This window comes from Mastomys coucha, unplaced genomic scaffold, assembly GCF_008632895.1.
Source record: "Mastomys coucha isolate ucsf_1 unplaced genomic scaffold, UCSF_Mcou_1 pScaffold18, whole genome shotgun sequence".
Lineage (NCBI taxonomy): Eukaryota > Metazoa > Chordata > Mammalia > Rodentia > Muridae > Mastomys > Mastomys coucha.
Genome location: NW_022196900.1, coordinates 49,036,836 through 49,054,911, shown reverse-complemented (window position 1 = coordinate 49,054,911; position 18,076 = coordinate 49,036,836). Strand labels below are relative to the sequence as shown.

General features: G+C 43.3%; 1 protein-coding gene across 1 annotated transcript in view; it reads left to right on the top strand.

Moving 5' to 3' along the window:
* Positions 1 to 12,723: 12,723 nt before the first annotated feature.
* The window catches only part of LOC116096224 (cyclin-dependent kinase inhibitor 2A-like), a 7,444-nt gene continuing 2,091 nt past the window's right edge, over positions 12,724 to 18,076 (top strand). The window contains exons 1-2 of the mRNA XM_031377831.1: positions 12,724 to 12,849; positions 17,588 to 17,886. Of these exons, the coding sequence (XP_031233691.1) occupies positions 12,724 to 12,849; positions 17,588 to 17,875 (414 nt within the window). The 3' untranslated portion in view covers positions 17,876 to 17,886. The remainder of the gene's footprint in view (positions 12,850 to 17,587; positions 17,887 to 18,076) is intronic.

The following is an 18,076-nucleotide window of genomic DNA, read 5'->3' as shown; positions in this document are numbered from 1 at the left end:
CGGCGTGCAGGACCTGGTCCCCGGTACACGCAGCGGCTCTCCTCTGCGCGCGGTTCCCACCGGAGGAGCGCCGCGTACCGCTAGCGTTCAAAACGCCCGCGCGCGTCCTGATTGGCGGGCCGGCCCAAGGCAGGCCTCGCCGATCTTCCTATTTTCTTCTTTTTCTAGCAGGATTCGGAGCTGGGGAAACCTCGCCGAGGGGTGTCAGGCGTAGACGGAGGGGACCCGGACCCGAAAGTTAACCGGAGCGAAAGCAGACAGGCGCACGAGACCTAGCCGGCCGGCCGCGATAGGACTACAGCTAGGGGGCGGGCGGTGCGCACGCGTCCGGCGGCGCTGGCTGTCACCGCGATGGGTGGCGAGCGAAGCGAGCGGGATCCGGAGCGTGCCCTGCGCGGGAGGCAGCGGGACCCCGGATGCGACGGGCTCCGCGCGCGCCTCCCCCTGGGCGCCTCCGGGAAGCCTTTCCCGCGCGACTGAGGACCGCGCGCACCGGACTCGGGGGCGCGCCTGGGGGCGGAGATGGGCGTGGAGCGGAGATGGGCCGGGGGCGGCGCGTGGGTCGCGAGGTGCCTCCTAGTCGAATGGGCCGGGGGCGGCGCTTCTCACCTCGCTTGTCCCCGAGTTGCCACCGCGAGAGAGTGCGGCAGTGGGGGAAGCATGGGTCGCAGGTTCTTGGTCACTGCGAGGATTCGGCGCGCGGGCCGCTCACGCCAAGTGAGGGTGGTTTTCTTGGTGCAGTTCCTGCGATCCTCGCGACCCAGGTCGGCGAGCTGGGCACGGGCTTTCGTGACCATGGTGTTGAGGCTAGAGAGGATCCTGAGAAGAGGGCCGCTGCGAAATCCCGGACCAGGTAGGAAAGGCCCTCAGAAGCTGCACCGCACAGGTGCTGTGGTTCCGCGTGCTTCTATGCATCTGCCCCACGAGGTAGAAGGAGGACGTGTCCGGGTGGGGACTTCAGGTGGGGGAGGGGAAGAGGTTTTCCTTTTCGGCTTAGATCCTGGGAGATGGAGGTCTCTCTTGCACACGGTGAGTCTGAAGGGGTCGGCTTCACGGTCCTCCTCAATCCTGCAAAATGCTTAAGAGTATTTCTAAACCTACTTGCTATCTTAGAAATGAGTGGCTCCTACGTTTCTTCGTTATAAGTTAGGAAACTGCAGGAGTGTACGTACACACACACACACACACACACACACACACACACACACGCCCCACTCTCCCCTAGGTAAGGTGGTTTGTTTTCTAGACCTCTTTATTTGGCCCTGGGGTGGAGTAAGGGGGAATACCTGCTAAGGGTCTTGTTTTCTAAGGGATTACTTATTTCGCCCCCATCCACCAGGCCCTCAATCCTTCTTGCAGGGGTAGCAGAGAGAGAGAGAGAGAGAGAGAGAGAGACGCGCAGGCAGGGGGGTGCAGCAGGAACAAAAATTGACTTCCTAAAATAGGAAGACAACGTACCACTGTTTTAAATATAATCAAAAGCTGCTACACAATAGCAAGCACTCGATTCTCTAAGATTTCTCGGAGGCCTGTATAACTCTTCTTATTGGCTGGCCTAAATTCACTGAAACTTTTTTGATCAGTGCTTTCTCGGTGCAGGATGAGAATTTACACCTGCGGTCCCGGAGGAGTCAGAAGTAGAAATATTTTAAGAATAACAGAGCACAATAAGCATAGGTTTTAAATGAGGCCTAGTGCTTGAAAAATAGAATCTATGGTATGTTTTGCACATCCAGTGATCTAGAAAACTGAAAGGAAAAAAGTATGTACATACAGTGTGCAAAAATCTTAGAGAATATGGAGGTTCCAAAAGTGACCCCCCCCAGCACCTGAAAAAGTTTTTTTTTTTTTTTTAATCACGGTAACAATTATCTTTTAGGTATGGAAATGTAAAACTATTAACACTCGGCAGGAGGGCTAGAGAAGCTGGTGCAGTGACCTGGACCAGAAAGAAAATGAAAGGGCAGAAAAGGAAAACTCTCAAATTTTGTTTGTTTGTTTGGTTGGTTTTCAAGATAAGAGTTTCTCTATATAGCTCTGGCTATCCTGGAACTCGCTCTGTAGGCCAGACTGCCCTCAAACTCAAAGATCAACCCCTGCCAGCATCCCCAGTGCTGGGATTAAAGGGATTTGAAATTTAATTTTTCCAAAAGTTAGTAGAGCATTTATAAAGGATTTTGTGACTTGTTGCTAGCTTTGATTTTAGTTCATTTAAAAACATTCACCGGATCCTAGTCATCCTCCTTAATGGTGATTTTTTTTTTCTTCACAGCATACAACATATAGCTTTGGGGATATGTCCATTTGAGTATAGTTGTTAATGCCCAGCTCTATGAGAAAGCTGTTTTATTACTCTAGTCAATATTTCTCCCTATATAATTATTTTATACAAGCAATTTGGTGCCTTTGGGAATCTGTGGTTAGGAAGTAGAAATTTTGAGCATATGTAAATTGTATATTTTTAGGAATATAAAACACATTATGGGCCCTTAGAGTTACAGAAAGGGCAGAAGCTATATTCCTAACGTGCAAAATCCTGGGTCCTATCCCCACCGAAGCAGAGTTGCTTGATATGGTAGCACTTTCTTGAAATTTTAGCACTGTGGGAACTGGAGACCGACTGGTAATAGAGACAGAGGATCTGCAGCTCAAGGTAATCCTTTATTACATACGGAATTCAAGGCCATCCTGAACTATTTGAAACAAAATGAAACACAAAGTTAAAATGTCAATTTATAGTATTAGAAGTTATAGTACAGAATATGTACTATGCAGAATATATAGAATAATAAAAATGGGTTTGTTGAAAGAAACCATTTATGGTCACAAGTAAAAAATCACTTTTTAGGAATTATGTGTAATATTATCTAGAAGTGCTTTCATTATGTAAAAGGCCCAATTATCAACAAGTATCTGATAACAGAACATAAGGATAAAATGTGTGCTAAAAGATGTCCAATTCCCCAGTTTTCTAATTTGAAACTAAGCAAGTAGAAATATTTGAAGTGTTAATCACCAGTGTTTTTATAATTATGTACCTTATGTTTATATATCACACCACAGTCGTATTGACGTATGTGGTGCTCATGTTGTTGAGGTGCACATTTTAGACGTTCTTTACACAAATGATTGATGCATATATGTAAGATGTTAGTAATTGAACGTTTTTGAAAGTTTCTTTTGATGCTTTCCTTAGAACTTTGTATCCCTATAGGGCTAAAAACATGTATGATGAAATTCTGTGAGGGAATTAGTAGTCAATAGTAGTCTGCAAGTGGCACTGGGTGCATTCTCCAGTACCAAGACACATTTCTGTGTAACATTACAAGTACTCCTCTACCAAATACTCCTTTATCGCTTGCTCGCTCACTCTTAGGAGCTCTCTGGAGCAGCTGCTCCTGCTCCTTCTCCTCCTCTTCCTCTTCTTCCCCCTCCTCCCCGCCCCAGAGTTTGCCATGCCTTACAGTTGACATAAACCAGTATTTCAACATGTACCTGATCCCAAATGATGCTGTATTCTACATAAAAAACAGCCGCCCTCCTTTTTGAGTTTTAAGACATCATTGTCATCCTAGTGTAGAGAGGGGATAGCCTACTGCCTGGGTCTCTGGTATTTTACAGGTCTGCCATTTCATTTCATTTCTAGTGATTAATTACTAGAGTCACTGTGATGAAAATAAGCTCCACCACTCTTCCTAACATTAAGATCACTCTAGTGAATCACAAAAAGAAAAATATTTTCTAATAGCAAAGCTGAACATTTGGACCAGTGTTTTCACTCAGTAAAAGATGTCTCTCAAGCCTGCTGGGGTGGTCCATGCCTTAAATGCCAGCACTCAGAAGGCAGAGGCAAGTGGATCTCTGTGAGTTTGAGGCTAGCCTGGTCTACAGAGGTAATTCCATACAGCTTTGTGTATGGCTACACAAAGAAACCTTGTCTCAAGAACACCTAAATAAATAAATAAATAAATAAATAAGAAAGACACCTCCCTTTTCCCTTCACACTACAGTATCCTGGACTGCCTTAAACTGAAACCCTTAGCTAGAATTCCCTGGACCCTCTGTGTGGTTTATCCCAGCCTCAGAGTTTCTGTGATGCTGTGTCTCTGAACTCTGAATTATATACATAATGAGTATTGTTTCATTTTTTAAATATAAAAACTTTTATAGTACTAAGTATGAATTTTCTCTAACTTCAGATTTCCACATACTTCACCTCTGATATGGCCTTTTACGAGCACACTACAAGCAAGAAAAGCAGTTTTTAGGCAGGCTCTCCTGTGTTTAGAAATAACACATGTTGGCAGGGTTTGAAATAAGCATCTAAACACCTCCTGGGTGCTTGGATTACTGTCAGTGGGCCACCAAGCCTTGTTTACATCGTTCTAGGGGCCAAACTCAGGATCCCCTGAGTACTTTGTGAAGTGAGCTGTATCCCCAGCTAATTTCATAGCACAGGATGAGAACTGTATAAATGCTTACACTGTTCAGCTGTTCTGTGTAAATACCACCATAAGGAAAGAAAACATCTGATGAAGACCAATACAGGAAGAATGAAAGTTCCCTCAAATTATAGCAATATGGTGTTAAATTGTAGTTCAACTACAATCTGGAATGAGATGATTATTATTAGGTTTGGGAGTATGGCTCCCTCCCCAACACACACACACACACACACACACACACACTTTTTTTTTTTTAGATATTTTCTTTGTTTACATGTCACATGACATCTCCTTTCCTAGTTTCCCCTCCAGAAAAAAAGAAAAAAGAAAAGAAAAGAAAAAAAACCTGTTCCCTCCACCCTCCCCCTCCCCCTGCTCACCAACCCACACTCTCCCACTTCCTGGCCTTGGTATTCCCCTACACTGGGGCATGGAACCTTCACAGGACCAAGGGCCTCTCCTCCCATTGATGACCAACTAGGCCATCCTCTGCTGTACATATGCTGCTGGAGCCATGAGTCCTACCATGTGTACTTTTTGTTTGGTGGTTTAGTCCCTGGGAGCTCTGAGGGTACTTGTTAGTTCATATTGTTGTTCATCCTAAGGGGCTGCAAACCCTTCAGCTCCTTGGGTCCTTTCTCTAGCTCCTTCATCTGGGACCCTGTACTCAGTCCAATGGATGGCTGTGAAACTCTACTTCTGTATTAGTCGGGTACTGTCAGAGCCTCTCAGGAGACAGCTATATCAGGCTCCTGTCAGCCAGCACTTGCTGGCATCCACAACAGTGTCTGGACTTGATGATTGAATATGGGAAAGATTCCCAGGTGGATCTCTCTCTGGATTGTCTTTCCTTCAGTCTCTGCTCCACAGTTTGTCTCTGCAACTCTTTCAATGGGTATTTTGTTCCCCCTTTTAAGAAGGAATGAAGTATCCACACTTTGGTCTTCCTTCTTCTTGAGTTTCTTGTGGTTTGTGGATTGTACTTTGGGTATTCCAATCTTCTGGGCTAATATCCACTTATCAGAGAGTGCATACCATGTGTGTTCTTTTGTGACTGGGTTATCTCATTCAGGATGATATTCTCCAGATCCATCCATTTGCCTAAGAGTTTCATAAGTTCATTGTTTTTAATAGCTGAGTAGTACTCCATTCACACACACACACACACACACACACACACACTCCCAAGTGCTATAATTAAAGATCTTCCATTGATTGTTAATACAGTTTCTCTATGTAGCACAGATTTGGATTCTCTGTTCTGCCTTAGTCACTGGGAGTACACAGATGTGTGTGTCCTCTCTAACTACCATATTTAATATATTTAATACAATGTAAAATAGTTACTTAAATGTAGGTATTTTTTTTGATTGGGTTTTGTTTTTGTTTCTTTGAGATAGAGTCTCACTATGAACCCTTGGGTGCCTGGAACTTCCTGTATAAACTGGACTGGCCTTGAATGCATAGAGACATGCCTACCTCTGCCAAGTGCTAGAAGTAAAGGTCTGTGTCTGTGCCGTGATTCTCCCCACTCCCCCTCCTCAGACCGTGAGCATTGGAGGATATTTTTCATCTTCGTCATACTTCTGGGTTTTACAAAGTAGTCTCACCTGATGTCACTAGTAAACATATTTCTTGTCAAAGCCCATTCCTATAAAAATTGCACATCAGGGATGAATTAAGAGTGTTATATGAGTGAAGAACTGAGTTTTCAGGTTTGTGAAAGCTAGCCAGGGCTGTGACCTCAGGCTTTAACTGTAAATGCATGCTCTAGCTCATGTAAGATTTAAGGAAAGGATACTTGCTCTTCTGACCCATCTCCGAAGCCCTCGGATGATGGGTCCCATCTCAGCATCGGCACCAGCCAGCCCTGTTATCCTTTCCTTTCGCTCACCCTCACCCAACCTCACCTGCTGCACTCATACTTAAGTATTTGACTAATTTCAGACTGAGAATCACTGTTTGGCAGAGCTAATCTCTTAGAGGTTTGTTGGGCATCTTGAGGCCTCAAGAGCACTAGTGGGTAGCAGAGGAGCTCCACACAGCTCAGATATTGGTCCCTACATCCCTCCGCTCCTGCCACCTTCCTCTCAGCCCTCCCAGTTCCTAGAGATGATGCTGATCCAGGTGGCTGCCAAAGTAGGACCAAATAACCAGAATTTAAACCTAGATCTACCTGTCACCACTGCCCAGGCACTCCTTCCATTTCTTTTTTCAGTCTCCTCTGGACCCGTTTCCTCCCCGGGGCTACATCCACAGATAAGATGTAATCAAATACCAACAGTGTAGGTGTTAGCTGCCTGGAAGGACAAGGCTTTCACAGCACACAGAAGGAGTGGTATCCAGCAGAGTCAGACGCCATAGATTCGGATGTGACAGGAGATCATATCTGTGTCACCAACTCTGCTGTTTTTGGAGGGGTGATGGTGGGAAAGAGTAGATCCGCTCTATTTAGGACACCCAGGGATGCTGCACTTCGCAGATTCCCAGCCAGGTCCTGTGGAGTCCTGGCCTCTCTGCTTCCGTGTCTGAAGTGCAGCATGCCTTCTAGGGGCAAACAGCAATTTTCTAGCGATGACTTCTCTTTTCTTTTTGTAGTGCAAATCTCCCTCATTAGAGTGAGATCTTAAAATTACTAGTCAAAACTGAACACCACTTCTAGTCAAAGCAAGACCCACTTCTAGGACGGCAGGCAAAATTTAGCCCAAGGGAACCTGTGAGAAAAAAAATTTCCTAAAAGTATCCTCCAACTTCAGACCTCAACAGACCCACCATGTCCATGTCGGTAATTTGCTATAGCAGTGTAATCAGCAAGCCCTGGTGAACTTAAGATTGTTGGTGAGAGCTGGGCAGTGGTGGCACAGGTCTTTAATCCCAGCACTTGGGAGGCAGAGGCAGGCAGATTTCTGAGTTCAAGGCCAGCCTGGTCTACAGAGTGAGTTCCAGGACAGCCAGGGCTATACAGAGAAACACTGTCTCGAAAAAAAAAACAAAACAAAACAGAAAATTGTCGGTGCTACCAAAAATACCAAGTTCATCTTGAAGAAGAGCCCCAGAACAGTCATTATATTTCAGAGAAAAACCATAATCAGAAGAAAAGGTGATAAAACTGGGAAGATTAAAATATAAATTTTGCTATAAGATTGGAATCCCCAAAGCATCACAATCATTTTTAGACAGCTTTATTTTTTAAATTAGGGAATATATATTGGTTCTGCTTATGAAAATGTAAACACTTTACCACAGAGGGCTTTTGAATTCTTCTTCAACACATTGTCAATTTCGTCCCTTGCCACCAAATCACCTTCTTGCAACTTGCTCAAATGATTACAGAACCCTGTGAAAACCAGGGATGGAACTGTGGAAGTGCTAGCTAGCTAGCTACAGGCTCAGCCACTGAAAAACATCCCCAAGCTCCAAGGGGAATTGCGTTCAAGGAAGAGCTACTTAGTAGCGGGTTAGAATTGTCTGAATAGAGTTAGCTAATCTCTTATGTAAATTGAAACTAAGAAAACTGCACGAAGTTCTCTCAGTGTGTTTGCTTTCCTCAAAACCAGAAGGTGGGAGTAAGCAGCGGGTGCTCCCAGGTACCGTGCTGTAGCAGCAGCAGCGGCAGCAGCAGGCTCAGCCCTTCCTGTGGATTCCTCTGGTTTACTCTCCTGGAACTCTAGTCCTGCAGGTCTTTGGTGGACCTCAGTATCTTCACTTTAACACCTGAGATGGAGTCTGTTAGCAGGAGACCCCCTGGGTATGATTTGCATATAAAGGTCAATATTGCTTATTTAAAACCTTATTTTTGCCTAACTTTTTAAATGTGGGGAAGATGTTTATAGTTTAGAGTTAAGCATGTTTTGGACTACAAGTAGGAGAATAACTGAAAATCAAAGAATGAATCATTTCACAAAATGAAAAAGAGACCTTTTAGCATTTGCAGGGTGGGAAGAATCCCAGAGGTCATGCTGAGAGGGGAAGACATAATAGGATATTTAAAGTGTAGAGTGTCCATTTCTATATAGAAAAGCCACAATAAAATTACCTGCTCAAAATTCTGTTATACTTCACTTTGTTTATACCAGATAAATAGGACTATCTCCATATACATATAAATAAGGGTTTTATTTTACTTTATTATCTCAGCCAGACTTTGAGTAACCGAAAATGCTGTTTTTGTTGTTAAAAAAAAAAAAAAAAAAAAAAAGGAAAAGGAAAAAGGAAGATACAAGGGTTTCACCGGTTTCAATTTTTTATTTAGGATGAGAAGCTTATAGTAAAATATTACCATAATGTAATGGAGCTGACACACAAAATGCCGGGCCTTCCTGTGCACAGAAATGGGCGAGGAGGGCAGAGCTGAGTAGCCCGAGCTGGAGGAAATGCAGTTGTAAGAAGACCCAAGCTAGGTAGCTCTCAAGTGTAATCATAGTCTCTTCTTGGCCTTACCAGCTGCCCCCGGTTACATTAGAGATGGACTCAGGAAAATTGGTGTCTTACTTTCTCTTCTGAGTGTCCCTGTTTTCTTGCTTTGCTTCTTCTGTTCAGTTGCCAGATCATCTGACTCAGCCTTTGTGTGATTCTTGCATCCAATTTAAAGACACAGTAGCTATCTCACTTCCTTTGGCTGAGAACCCTCCATATAAAAAGTAGTGTCTTTTTACTTTGAAATAATTAAGAACCCATGTAATGTGAAACACTTTGAATTTTCCATGCCAAGTAGTTATAACCAAACATATTTTATGTAATACCACATTTCTTTAAAAAGGAGCTCATTCAGTCATTCTTCCAAAAGAAATATTGAAGGTATATTTTCTCTCAGAAGTGATTGTGAGGAGCTTAATAGAGAAATCTGATATGCATTATCTCATTTAATTATCTTTTTTTTCTTTCTTTCTTTCTTTTTTCTTTTTTTTTCTTTTTTTTTTCTTCTTCTTCTTTTTTTTTTTTTTTTTTTTTTCTTTGGTTTTTCAATAAGACAGGGTTTCTCTGTGTAGCCCCTGGCTGTCCTGGAACTCACTCTGTGGACCAGGCTGGCCTTGAACTCAGAAATCCACTTGCCTCTGCCTCCCAAGTGCTGGGATTAAAGGCCTGCGCGCCCTCACCGCCCAGCTCATTTAATTATCTTAGTGTGCTTATGGTTTTGATATTTTACTGTCTTGTCTTGTGTATAAAGATGAAGGCTCAGATAAATATCACAAGTTGTAAAGTGCTATTGGTTAATAATTTCTATATTACTGACTTTGTTTATTTCTGGACTTGGGAGCAAACATACACATCATTTCTTTTTCTGGTATTTTGAGTCAGAGTCACTCTCATTCTGTAACCCAGGCTGGCCTGGGACTCCCAGCCATCCTCAGTCTCCTACGTGCTTCTTCGATAAGCAGTGTGTACCACCAGGCTGGGGGTCTACACATTTTTAACACCCTTAAGTCACTCTTACTCAACATGAGTCTCTGTGTTCCAGTGAATATTCACTGATTCAGTGGAAAGGTTCAAAACACAGGGCAGTAATTACTGGAGTTCTTATGAACTCCCAAATCTCTGCATCTCACAAAGTTAAGCTTAAATCTCTCATAAATTAAATTACTTGTTTCTCCGTTGATTTAGAAGCAGCACATGAGAGGCTCTGCGCTAACACGGTTTGAGCAGTCTGAAGCCGCTGAACGCTTCTTGGTGTTCATGCAGTCTGGGATCAAATTTGTTTCCTTCTACTTCCTGGCTGTTGTGGCTTGGGAGCAGCAGGGGTTTCTCCGCTTCCATATTTTTTTAGCTGTAAGCCTGAGGCAGGTAATGACAGGTAGAATTAAGTAGAGGAAGTCAATCTCCCTGCAAACATCCAAGGATGCAAACATCTAACAATCACTCACGTCCCTCGCCAAATCTGACATAAGATGCCATATGAAATTAGTGTAAATTCACCTGCTTTTAAATCTACAACTGCATAGATCCCCTGTATGAAAGCATATTGGGTACAATTGTATGGACTATCTGGATAATAATGTCTATACTTTTCTGTAGTAGAAAATCAGTGTAGATATTAAAACCAAAAAGCATTGGTATTAATGTATCTTTGATCTCAAACAATCTCAGTAACCTGGTGTAGTTATTTCTACAGAGAGCACTGGTGCTTATTGGATTTCTAACCCCTGCAATTTACTCAAAATAGTTTTTTTTTTCAGTTTTATTGAGACAGGGTTTCTCAAAACAGTTTTAAAATATTGTTTTAAAAGTGTGTGTGTGTGGCATTAAAGTCATTTTCAAACCCCTCAAAATGTCTGGAATGTGAAAGTTAATACTTTTGAGTCATTTTTGATAACTCATAACTCCTTTGAAGAAGTTATCTAGAATTAGAATTCTCGACACACAAATACACAACACACCATTCTTCATTCCAGTTAGCAACCAGAGGGCAACACATGTTTCAGTATCGGTGATAAACTGTCCAGTCCCCTATTTAGCCTAGTTTTCTCAGGGCCAACTTGGGATACGAATTTTCTCTTGAAATACACTCAAAGGAAAAGTGGTAGGCTACAGAGCAGAGGAAACATTGGACAAAGCGACCCATCCCAGAGTCACTTCCTGTAACTTAATGACTAGGTTTTCTCTGAAAGTTATGTTGTTAAAACACAGGAACTTTTGTGACCAAGGTAATCCCTTTAGAGGGTTGAATCCCCAAAAAGAGTATATATCACAACTGTTAGAAAGGAGTTTACTTTTTGGTCCTAAAAACTTCTGCAGGAATACACAGTTATGAATAAGGGTAAAGAGGAAATTGACTTTAATGGCCTCTATCACTAACATGAGAGAACATGTTTGTGTTCCAAAATAATAATTTTTATTTATTGAGAACCCACTTTATACTTGGATTTTCACAGAATATTCAGTACTCCCCAAATGACCTTTCCTAGGTAAATTTTATTTACCTTACAGACCTCATTTACATAATTTACTTAAACTTGAGGAGAGAGAACAAAGCCTCAGAAAATTTACATAGTTTATTTAAACTAAATCCAGCTCGCTTAGTAGCAGCCTATAATCCCAGCGCGCCACTTGAATCCGTGGAACTGGTAAAGGAGGGTTCAGTTCTCTGTAGTTTTGTGTCCACAGGATATGATTGACATTCTCACCACATACATATGTAAAGTCAAAATAGCTGTGGCCATATAAAGAATTTGGGGAGAGAAAATTATTCAAAATCTACAGAAAATAATGCCAGGCCTTCAATCCTGGCACTAAGGAGGCAGGAAGCAAGCAGAACTTCAGTGAGTTTATGTCGAAAGAGCCGTTGCCTTTCCAGTGAGAACTGTCTTTTTAATCTTCCCTTTTGTCTAGTACTGGTAAATCTGCCCAAAGCGTGTTCTTCCTTCTGCCTCGCAAGATTGCAAATACGTTTTTAATGAACAATTTAAACCTGTGCAATTGGATGTGCAGTAATTCTTAACGTTTATGCGCAGCACATCAACTCGTTTAAACTCACAACAGTCCCATAAAATAGAAATATTTTATAAGCAGATTGCCCTCTGATGCCTTCACCCCCCTCACTTTTTTATATTTGTGTACAGAATCCTAGCACTGATACCGCAACATCAGAAATGTTTCTGAAAATCCCTCGCAAAGATTCGGATTTCATACTGGCCGTCGTACCCTTTAAAATGAGTTGTTTGAGCTAGGGTTGTTGGGATCTCAGCTTGGGGAGTATGTAGCTCTTTCTTCTGAATAAAAGAGGACGCAATTTTCGCTAAGAGGTTAATACCTTAAGTTTCACTGTGGCGATGAAAATTACCCTCCTTTGTTTTTTTCTAAAACCTGGGTGTTGCACTGGCGAGGAAGAAGAGATTTCGAGCTGGTACAAAATGAACCAGTTCACTTTCTCAGAAGACACACGCGCGCTTCTTTGGTGTGCACGCCCGGAAGGAGCCCAACGCGTCAAGGAGGGGCCAGGCATGGGGGGGAAGGCTGTCATCGTGGGTAGCAGGTGGGGGTTAGCTGCTTCAACCCCCCAGCTCCCCACTGGAACCCCGCATCTCTTCTGCAGTCCGAGCTCCACCCCCTTCTCCGACCCCAGGGGTGGGCAGCAGTGGTTTCAGGGGTGTCCAATTCACGCTATATTCAGGGCAAATAGCGCCACCTATAGCGGGCTATGGAGCCAGGTCGGGAGCAGAGCGTGGTTCTCCCCATCTGCAGAGGGAGGAAGGAGGGCCCCACTGGTCACACGATTGGGCGACTGGGCGGGCACTGAATCTCCGCGAGGAAGGCAAACTCGAGGAGACCGATCTGGAGCAGCATGGAGTCCTGTGCAGACAGACTAGCCAGGGCGGCGGCCCAAGGCCGCGTGCAAGAGGTGCGGGCACTGCTGGAAGCCGGGATTTCGCCCAACGCCCCGAACTCTTTCGGTCATACCCCGATTCAGGTAGGCAAGGAGTGTCTCATCTGCAGTGGAATAACTTTTTTCAGGAAAAGCTAACATTCAATTACCACTTGAAATGCATACCCCAGATGTTTTTGTTTTAATTTTTGTTGTGGCTGCTGCCCTCCCCGACCACCCATTGAACTAACTTGTTACATACAGTGAAACCATGTTGGCATCGAGTTTTCAATTTCCTATTGAGAATTCTTATTTCTCCCATCTACTGTTTATTATTGATTATTTGATTATTTCTGGTTTTGCTTTTACCAGCTTACTAAGTTTCAACCTAAAAGGCGTCCTGGCCCTAGTAATGTCCGTCTGTAACCTTCCTTTCTAACTCTTAACAAAGAAAATTCCTGTGAAACAAATGTGCATTCCAGAAGCCTGTGTATAATAAGGTGAAGAAAAGTAACACCAGTTACAACTTGACTAAAAAGGCTGGACTGTGCCTTCTGAACTGCAACATAGAATATAGTTTACACACTTTAAATCACAGAATAAAAATAAACGAGTCTGTTACCTTGACATCATTTGCAAGTCAAGCCTGGAAATATTTTTGATTCTAGGCTGGTTGAGTAGTTGTACAAGATAAATGTGAACCTTTTAAGATAATATGTCTATAGTTTACAGTTTGACATTTGGAGTGTTACCAGTGGCTGAGAAGTTTGCCTTTGGAGTCCTAAAATACGTAAGAAATTATTTATTGAATACAGAAAAGTAAAAGAAAGTCAGCTCGATAGTTTTAACAGCTATTTAATAGGGGGGAAGGAGGAAATCGTTTTGGTTCAGAACCACAACCAACTTGGTGTTTGAGACAGAAGTGCTTAGTTTATAAAAGAGAGAGAAATGGAGAGAGGGAAAGAAAGAAAGAAAAAGAGAGATGAAAAGAAAGAAAATAAGGCTGGCTGTGGTGGCTACACCTTTAATCCCAGAATCAAGAGACAGAAGCAGACTAATCTTTTCAGAACTAGGTCCGCAGGGATGACAGAGAAGACCCTGTATAGAAACACCTCCCCCTCCCAAAAGAAGAGTAGAAAGAAAGAAAACAGCAACAAAAAATTCAAGGTACTCTCTTAAAAGAATTTAGTGTTCATTTTATTTTTGCTATTTCAACTTTTCCATACCATAAAAGATGTGACCAATTGTTTTTCCTATGGGGGGGGTCAGGGTTCCTCCTCTACCTTTTTATTTTTTTATCCCCCCCCCCTTTCTCCACACTTCCATTTTCCCTCCCAGGTCCCTCCCTCCCTCCCCACTTGTGATTGCTTTCTTCAGATGTGAGCAATTTTTAAAACCAATTTTATGAGCAAGATGGAGGTCTTCAACACACATGCGGCACACACAGTATTGTTACTTTCTCCTTTCTGTTTTTTTCTGAAACCTAAGTTGATTTTACTTTCTTCAGAGACCGATTCAGCAATACTAGTGCAATTATGTCATCTTCATTCATGTTTAAAATCACACAGAATTCTGAGTGGCTATGTCCTCTGCTTCCATCAGCGCAATGAATAAGAGATGTTTGAAATGCAAAACAATCTGTGGCTAACAGAACTGTGTTGGATGAGGTGATGACAACACTCCAGCCGCTCTAATACACACACACACACACACACACACACACACACACACACACACACACACACACGGGAGGGATGGAAGAAAGGAGGGAGGGAGAGAGAGAAGGAAAGAGGGAAGGGAGAGAGAGAGAGGGAGGGAAGGAAGGAGACAGGGAGGGAGGGAGAGAGAGGGGAAGGGAGGGAGAAAGGGAGAGAGGTGAATTCAAAAGGATGACTGACTTTCAGGGAGTTGAGAGAGCACAGAACAGCAAACTGATTAAATTTTCCTCTTGGGAGCCAAAAGTTCCTGAGGGCTTATCAAGGTCCACTCTTCAAGCTTATTCTGGTGGCAAACTTCTTGGCCATCCATGTGGGTTATTTTGTTTTGTTTTGTTCTGTTTTGTAATGTTCCAGCAAGACTGTTGTTGCTAATATGATTCTTGAGAAGACTCCTAAGGCTAAAACTTTCAACAATAGAAGAGGAGGAGAAGGCAGCTGGAGTGATGGGTGAACAGAAGCAGGGGCCTGAGGAGAAGGAAGTGTGCCTGACAAGGTAGCACTAGGAATAAGACTTGTTCCTGAGGCTAGTTGCCAGAGCATGATTGTTATTATACACACAGTAGGCAAAAGTAGCAGAGCATCAATTACATTAGCGCAACATTGTCCTTAACTTCCTGTAGTCTGAGTGAACATTCCAAACCTATGGTCAAGTTTATTCTAGTATGAGCAAAAGGTTCTCTATTCTTAGCCCTAGACAAAAAAATTAGTTCAAAAACTGTGGGTTCTCTGTACAAAATGGTGTTTGGGACCTTCTTGTTTTCTCTAAGGCAAATTCTGCCTAGTTTATCATCCAGTTAACTTTACAGAGCTTTAATTTTTTATTGCACTGATTTATATATTTAGTTTAGAGGGGGCTGGGTGTGGAGGTCAGAAGACAACTTGTGGGACATAGTTCCCTCTTTTCACCATGTGAATCTGGAAAATGCACAGTGTCAGGCTTGACAGCAAAGCCTATTATTACCTGCAGAGCCATCTTGTGGACCCTAAAGAGCCTTTAAAAGGTGCCATTGTAAGTAAAACAACTTGGGGAAAGTTTTATGTGATAGTTACTACAATATGACTCTTATTCATGTTTTGGAACTGCAAGCAGGTGACTTGAAGTTAACATCCCCATTGGTATTATGAGTTTGACTTCCAGCCTCAATCAAGCTTCCAGTTGAGCAGCAGAACTCCCACTTAGATAGTTGGCTTCTTTAGTTTTCTTTATTATTATTTTATTATTTGTGTATAGGTGTTTTACCTGAATATATACCTTCACCACATGCATGTCTGATGTCCAAGGCCAGAAGGTGTGAGATCCCCCAGAACTGGGAGTCCCTCACTCACAACAAAATAGTTAATGTGTTTTTGTGGTGATTGTGGATTCCATTTCAAAATGCCTTTTTGATAGATGGAGGGAGCTAAGATGGTTGAGCTCTTGCTTCTCATGCACAAAGCATGGTGTTTAGTCCAGTCCAGTCCTCTATGAGAATGGCTTCATTTATTTTCATTGTTGTTGTTTAGAGAGGGTTTTTCTGTGTAGCCTTGGAATCACAGTTACTTGGGAAGAGGATTGTGCCAGGAGGATTGACAGTCCAAAGCTATCCTTTCAGAATTTAAACTTGAGGCGAGTTTTGTTTTCTTATTACTGTTCTAACAAATGATGTTTTCCTTTTATGTAAAATAGATTTTTCTCCTATAACATATTCTGATTACAGTTTCCCTCCTAGTTCTTCCCCACCTCCCCTTTTTTAGTTTGGAGGGGCTGGGAATCTCACGCAGTTGAGACTGCCTTCCAGCACAATCTGTACCTGAAGGTGGCTTTGAAATTCTAATCCTCTTGCCTCTACTCACTGGGTGTTGAGAAGACAGGTATGCTGGGTTCATTCAGTATTGGAGTTTGAACCCAGAGTTTCTTTCAAGTGCTAGGTCTTATAGGTGGTTTTACATGAGTAATTTGGAAAGAAGGTACCTTAATTAAGAAAATGTATTCACCATATTGGCCTGTAGGTAAATCCTTAGGGGGCACAGTTTCTTGGTTTCTGATTGATGTGGGAGGATCCAGCTCAATGTGGGCATTGTGACTCTTAGATAGTTCATTGATTTGCCTGCATTAAAAAGCAAGCTGAGCAAGCCAGTGAGAGCACCCCTCCATTGTCTGCTTCAGTCCTTCCCTGCAGGTTCCTGGACAGCTTGAGTTCCTGACTTGCCTTCCCTCAGTGATGACCTGTGATACTCCTTCTTCCCCAGGATACTTATGGTCATGGTCTCTATTGTAGCAATAGAGAGCAAATTAAAACACCAGGCCAGCATCCCACCAACTGAGTCAGTCTCCACACATTTAATGACTAAAACAAACACAAGATTACCATTATGTATTATAGGAGCCGGATGTCTAAAATGAGTCCAGAGGGCTTCATTCCTTTAGAAGGTTAAAAGTCAAAATGGGCTTTCTTTTTCCTACATTAGTGGCTGTCGATGGCCCAGGATGCCTACATCTTCTCTCTGACCTCTGTGTCCCTGCTTATATCTTCTCTATGGCGGGATGTCTCTGAAAACCTTGATCATATTCTGATAGTTCAGAGTGGATGGGAAGTCAGGGAGCCTAGGTTTGCACACTTGGAGAATGTACCTCAAGATCCGTAATATAGTGCTGTCTACTATGTCTTTACTCTCTAGTTACAGTTCAAAGGACCAATGACTTCAGATGGGAAGGGGACATTATTACTTTAGGGACAAGTTTTCTTATTTTATACTTAAAGGAGTTGGAGTATAACATTCCAGAAAGACAAGGTTAACACAAAAAAATTCTGTGAGAATTCTGGTTGTCTTTTTTTTTACCAACCACCTTTTAGTAATTACCACACAGTCCCAGTTCGTCTCAAGTAAAGGCAAGTGCAGCGTGTCTATGCCCCTGACGATGTTCTACAGGGGTTTGAGCACCAGGAAATCTTAGGAAATACACTGTTAATCTGTGTGTAAGAAAAATTCCAGAGCAGGACTAGGAGCCTTTAAGGTGTAGAACCTCCTGACTGCGGATGTCTGATCCGGGTAGTTAACAAAGAGGCTTCTTATGTAGGGCTTCTTTCTTGGGTCTTGCCCTCACTCTGGCCGTGATCCCTCTACTCTTTCTTCTGACTTTTCAGGTGATGATGATGGGCAACGTCCACGTAGCAGCTCTCTTGCTCCTCTATGGTGCAGATTCGAACTGCGCAGATGCCACCACCCTCTCCCGACCGGTGCACGACGCAGCGAGGGAGGGCTTCCTGGACACGCTGGTGGTGCTGCACAGGGCGGGGGCGCGGCTGGATGTGCGCGATGCCTGGGGTCGCCTGCCGCTCGACTTGGCCCAAGAGCGGGGACATCAGGACGTCGTGCGGTATTTGAGTGCCGCTGGAAACGTCGCCCCGGCCGACAGGCATAGCTTCTGCTAAAGCACGCCCAGGTGAGCATGGTTGGTCCAAGAGCTTCTGGATCTCAGAAAAAGAAGATGCAACCCAAATGAGCCTGAGAACATGGACCATGTCTTATAAATCCCCATTTTACCCAGACCGCTTACTCCTGGTCAAGGCCTAGGCTGGCTACCACCAGGGCAGGAGGGCCCAGAGGTAGCATTCATTCGGGTCTGCACAGAC